This window comes from Anneissia japonica, unplaced genomic scaffold (assembly GCF_011630105.1).
Source record: "Anneissia japonica isolate Jap-2015-1 unplaced genomic scaffold, ASM1163010v1 scaffold287953_len805160_cov178, whole genome shotgun sequence".
NCBI classification, from domain to species: Eukaryota; Metazoa; Echinodermata; class Crinoidea; order Comatulida; family Comatulidae; genus Anneissia; species Anneissia japonica.
The window spans coordinates 456,894-462,568 of NW_022747029.1; the positions used below are offsets into that span (position 1 = coordinate 456,894).

The 5,675-nt window shown below is 41.3% G+C and overlaps 1 protein-coding gene across 1 annotated transcript in view; it reads right to left on the reverse strand.

The window, feature by feature from the left end:
- LOC117120397 (structural maintenance of chromosomes protein 2-like) overlaps positions 1–1,248 on the reverse strand; it is a 55,794-nt gene extending 54,546 nt beyond the window's left edge. Inside the window, exon 1 of the mRNA XM_033265437.1 lies at positions 988–1,248. Within this exon, the coding sequence (XP_033121328.1) occupies positions 988–1,155 (168 nt within the window). The 5' untranslated portion in view covers positions 1,156–1,248. The remainder of the gene's footprint in view (positions 1–987) is intronic.
- Between the last annotated feature and the right edge of the window lie 4,427 nt (positions 1,249–5,675).

Below are 5,675 nucleotides of genomic sequence, written 5' to 3' on the forward strand. Positions count from 1 at the left end.
GCTACAGCCGTTTAGCGGTCGATTTGTAGGAGACGTTTACCCGTTCGCATTTATGCGAAAACGGCACTGGCTGTACAGTGAGCCTATTCGCATTTATGCGAAATCGGCACTCACACCAGAGGGATCGTGTTCGCATTTATGCGAAGATGGCAGTGAAAGGGTTAATGAAAATACGTTGCATTATGGTTTGTTTATTGTTATAGTTTATTGTTATATTTTTTATCCTTATGGTTACTCTCAAAAGGGCCGTTTGTTTTGAATATTTTCGGGGTTTTTGATGACGTCATCGTCCATACGAGGCGTACGTAAAACAGAGGGTTCGTATAACTGGGGTACGTAAAAACGAGGTTCTACTGTAGTACAAATAACGAATAAGTTAATTGAAATACGCCGCAAACCAAACGTAAAATAAACACATTTTTAATACGATTTTGCAATTATACAACTTCATTTATTTTTATAAAAATGTAGTACTGTACATAAAATTACATTTTTAATACGATTTTGCAATTATACATTACAACTTCATATATTTTTATAAAAATGTACTACATAAAAATATCAAAATTCTAATTTTCAATTACACAATTAGCCTATACATCACGAACGGCAATATGAGCAAATCAACGACTGACAAGACTGTGGGATGAATATGTAGCTGGTATCCGGGGGGTTCATTCACTGATGACATCATCGGCAAACCGACTAGGCCTAGGCCTAAGCCTACATTCACTGAGAGACGCGCTTGGCGTTCCATAGAAATTACCGGCGGCTCAACTTGTCGGCGGCTCAACCGGTCATATCCCAGCCCAGGCTAGGCCTATGTAATTTAGGCAAAAGGTTACCACCAGTATTTGTACTGTACTATAGGCCTAACGCGACAGAAATGATCGGCTACCGCGCTAGCCTAGCCTGGCTAAACTAGGGCCTAGCCAACCAAGCCACTCTCCGCGAAGAGGTCACGGACCGAACATTCTGAAAACTTACCTGTGTCAAGTTAGTGATACCAAGAAGGAAACAGATAGAATCCAGAATATTTGATTTTCCAGACCCATTTAATCCTGTTATAGCATTAAAAAGCGGGTCAAATCCTTTCACTTCTGTTCTTTGAGCATATGACTTAAAGCCATCTAAAATGACTTCCTTAATATACATATCTTTACTTTCCAACTCTTCTACGATCGACTATTTTACCACAAATATAAAACTGGCGCCTAAATTTGAGAGATTGTCGTTAGGTAGGCTGCCAAAGATCGTATAGCGCCGCTACGCGGGCTGCTGTATTAGCCTACCTACCACCAGACCCAAATCAATCAGGGATTAGACTGCGGTCGGCGGTTGCTCCAGAAATATACCGACAAGAGGCCGAAGTTCCTGACGGAGGGTGCAAACCAAGGGACCGACTACTAGTACTAGAGCCTCGGTCAGACTCCCAAAATTAAAAATATCCCTGGTAGGGTTCACGGGGGAATTTTATAGTATGGTCCAAATTGTGGTTTTAGACCACAATGCCGCTATTACGCTTATTAGGATGATTGGCAATCAAACTGTTGTTTTGATCCGACGACCTCCAATAATGATTTCCGAATAAAAATAAAATTTGGTTAAATTTCCGATCACAAAAAAAACCACTTATGTACTTAGTAGTTTTACAATGCAAGTACCAGAAAAACGTACCGGACGAGGAGACCGATACCACCAAAAATGCCCACACTTTCCTCGGCCCCACTATGTTGATTCCCGAAAATGGAACTTTCAGAATATATAAATACGTTTTCGAAGCAGTGTTTTCAACAGAATGACAGACCCCCGAACCCAAGGACGTATCCAGGGGGTGGGGGAGCCGTGGGAGCCGCGGCTCCCCCCTCCCCCACCTTTGTACACAGTGTTAAAATTTTAAAGCTTTTCTTGAGCCAATACAAATTCGATCCTGGGATCACTCAAAGTGAATACTTCAAAATTCTAAACATGTCAATATGCATCAGTACACGTTATATATAGGCCACACATAGGCTTAAGCGTGATTTAAAAAAAACTTAAATCCATAAATCTCAGGCCAGGTCTTTTAAGATAGAAATGCGATACTACGTGGTTCAATTTCGTTTTTATCCTTTTGCAAGTTTCTTTAAATGTTTGTTTAATAATACTACTACTAATAGTAATAAGTAATAATAATAATAATAATAATAATAATAATAATAATAATAATAATAATAACAATGATGATGATGACGATAGTAATAATTGATAATAATATTAATAGCAATAAAAAGTGAAGAAAATTGTGCTAAATGCGAAAAAAAAAGTTGTGATTTGTTGATCATACTATAGTATATAGGCCTATTAAAGCTTAAGCTATAATTAGGCCTAAGTTGTCCTGGATATATAAGTACCGGTAGATCCCTGATAAAAGATCATGAGAAATTTGTTGGCGTTTCATTTTGTCTATAATGTTAATGTGATGATGATGAATTTTACTATATAAAAGTGTCATTTCCGGCCATCTCGAGAGGTACCTTACTATTTCCTCAAATGTTCTCACCTCAGCCCCAGCCATGGTGGGGCTGAGGTTGTGAAATCACATTTTTGAAGTAGGCCTATGTAAATTACATACTCAAACACAATGTTTTTAAACTTTGTTTTCTATGGTATACACACACACATTAATAAGATCTCTATGGTTGTCAAAAATCCCTGATAAAAGATCATGAGAATTTTTTTTTGGCGCTTCATTTTGACTAAGGTGATGTGATGATGATGAATTTTACTAATACATGTAGTATCCTTTCTGGCCATTTAGAGGTACTATTTCCTCAAATTTTTCAACCTCAGCTCCAACCATTGTGGGGCTGAGGTGGGTGTCGACTCATAAAAAGGCCTCCCCCTCCACCTTTCAAAACAGATCTGTGCCCTTACCTGAGTATGACATTAAACTCCATCGAGTCGTCGGCTCCTGATGTATGTCTTAGTGACTGCTGTTTGTTTTTAGGATGTGATCTGGTTTTTCATGTCCATTTTTCGTGATTATGACTATCTGGCCTGGATAAAGAATGTTTTGAGCAGAGGTGGATTCAAGGCCCCACACCCCCACCCTTCAATTTTTTAAGGAAAAAAAAAGAAAAATATATTCAAATTGAAGTGCGAGAGTGTAATTTCCGGCCATCTAGAGATGCCCTAATCATAAATTTTCTTACCTCAGTCCCAACCATGGTGGGCACGGGGCTGAGGTGGGTGGTTCCTCGGTCTGTGAAAGTCCCTCCCTGATTCACCTCTTTCGAACTCCTGGATCTGCCACTGTTGATTTATTATATAATTATTTTTGCGCTTATTTATAATGCGTCATAACGCGTCTATGCAATTTTCACTTTATCCTCTCAAACAGTCCTAAGAACGATCGGTGCGCTACTTCTCAGGGGGATCGATTCGCCCTCTTGCCCCCGCCGGGGTCCTACGTAATTCCCACAACTGCTCCCCCCCCCCTTTTCAAAATCCTGGCTACGTCCCTGCCCGAACATGCTCCCCGGATGCCCTGGGAGCATGGATCCGCCACTGGGGTGCCGTCAATGGCAATCCCATCATAATGCGCCACCCTACCCCACTGTTTATTTTATTTTCATTCAACTTTATTTATTAACGAGCATGACCCTAACATAAATACTGACTTTGTAGCCCTCTATAAGTAAAAAAATTAAAAATCATCAATTTTGAAAACACAACAGTTAATTAGGCCTATATGCCGTAAGAGGAAAATTCAATTTACAAGATAAACATCAGTCTTCCTCTATCCCCATCGGCCGGAAAAATGATTTATTTTTAACATTGTTGTGCATCAGAAATAGGCCTATTTAGCTAATAGATAATCGACACATTGGGCGGCGCTTTTGTGCCTGGGGGTTACAAAAAAAATGAATGCAATGCCTGACAAAGACGCGTCCTGTCCGTATTTCTATAATCCATGGTATACGAAAGTATCACCTACGATAGTTTTCTAAAAGACATCAAGAGTGTTTTGTTGTCTGAATAGCATTCCTGCCAATCAGTAGCTCATTTTATTTTGTTCAACCTCTGAAAGGGGGAGGGTGGGGAGGTTGTATCAGGCACCCGAGCACCCCTGATATGCGCCACTGTGATTCTGTCGCTGGAAGACAACTTTTAGACGGGGGAAGGGGTATATGGTAGTCCTCCTTCGAAAAGTGCATTTTCCTGCATTCTGAGACGTCTATTAATGAATGAATACACTCCGAATTCATAGTTTTTTTCCCTACTTTACTATTAATTAATAATGATGAAGATGATGATGATGAGGAGGAGCAGGAGAATGAAGGATGTTGTCGGACGTGCGACGGCACGGTCATTGGATTAAATGCAAGCAAAGGCTAGACCACAAAGACCCCCTGTTTGGAGTGAACGGCGAAGGGCCTGAAAAAGTCCAGTGTTTCTCATTGGAGGACCCAGAAATTCGATATAGAGGGGGCCATGGGAAATGTTTTCACAGATAGGGTGTCAATACCACTCACTATATATGATTAGGCCTATGGCCGTAAATGATACTCTCAAAATTTAGGCCTAATATTTTTTCCCCTCAAGTTTCTTCCATAATTTTGAGGAAAAAAATGTTTAGGGGGGGGGGGGGGGGGGGGGGCGTCCCCCCCCCCCCCCCCCCCCCCTCACCTAAATCCGTCACTGGTTCTGACGTATTGGAAGGCTATAATTATTTCATGATTCTCTATAATCAAGTTCTGAACACAGGAAAAGAACAAACGAAAAGAAGAGTTTACATTAAATTTTCCAAAAAAAATTGTGGTCCTCGTATAGAGAAAAGAAGAGTTTACATTTTCCAAACATAATTGAGGTCCTCATCTGAAGCTTTATAATATTCTTTGACGCTCAGAAAACCCCTAAATATCAACCATTTTTTGAAATCTGTGAAATGCTGGGTAGTAAGAGGACCCCGGTGGCCTCTCTGGGACATTAGATTCGACGTTGGCACCAGAAAACACACAGGTGTTACGCCAATGGTCAAATCTCCGTAGTGTCAGTGGCCCGAGAGCAAGTTTAACGAATAGGTACCTCTAGACGCTCGGAAATGGTAGTAAAGTGTCAGTGGCCCGAGAGCAAGTTTAAAGAGTAGGTACCTATAGACGCTCGGAAATGGCACCAAGATGGTAGAATTGCTTTTTCAAAGCAGTGTTCCTTGACAATTTGACTTCCTCTCGACGGGAGTTATGCTCCCTTCCTTTAGACACCACTCCCATCCAGTGGCGGCGCCAGCGGGTGGCAGCAGAGGCTTAAATCCCCCACCAGACAGGTCAAGCCCCCCCCCCCCATTGGACAGAGCTCGTCGAGCAGTCAGAGTAAAAAAGATATAAAAATAGGCCCACGCCAAGCCAACACGTCTGTCACAGTCTGACGTGTTATTTTTGGCCATCCAGAGATCCCTATTCTTAAAAAATCTCATTTGGAAGGGGGACTTCCTCTCAAACCCTTCCCCCAGCTCAGGCCTACAAGCTCAAGTCCTCCTGTCAGACAGGAATTGTGAATAAATAAATAAAAATTGTGAATATATTTTTTTTATCTCCAGTTAAAAAATATTTCGAAAAAATTTGTGGCACCCCGGGCCGGCAGCTCAGGGCCGGTAACTCTCCCTCCCCCACCCACCACTCTTTATTCCGCCA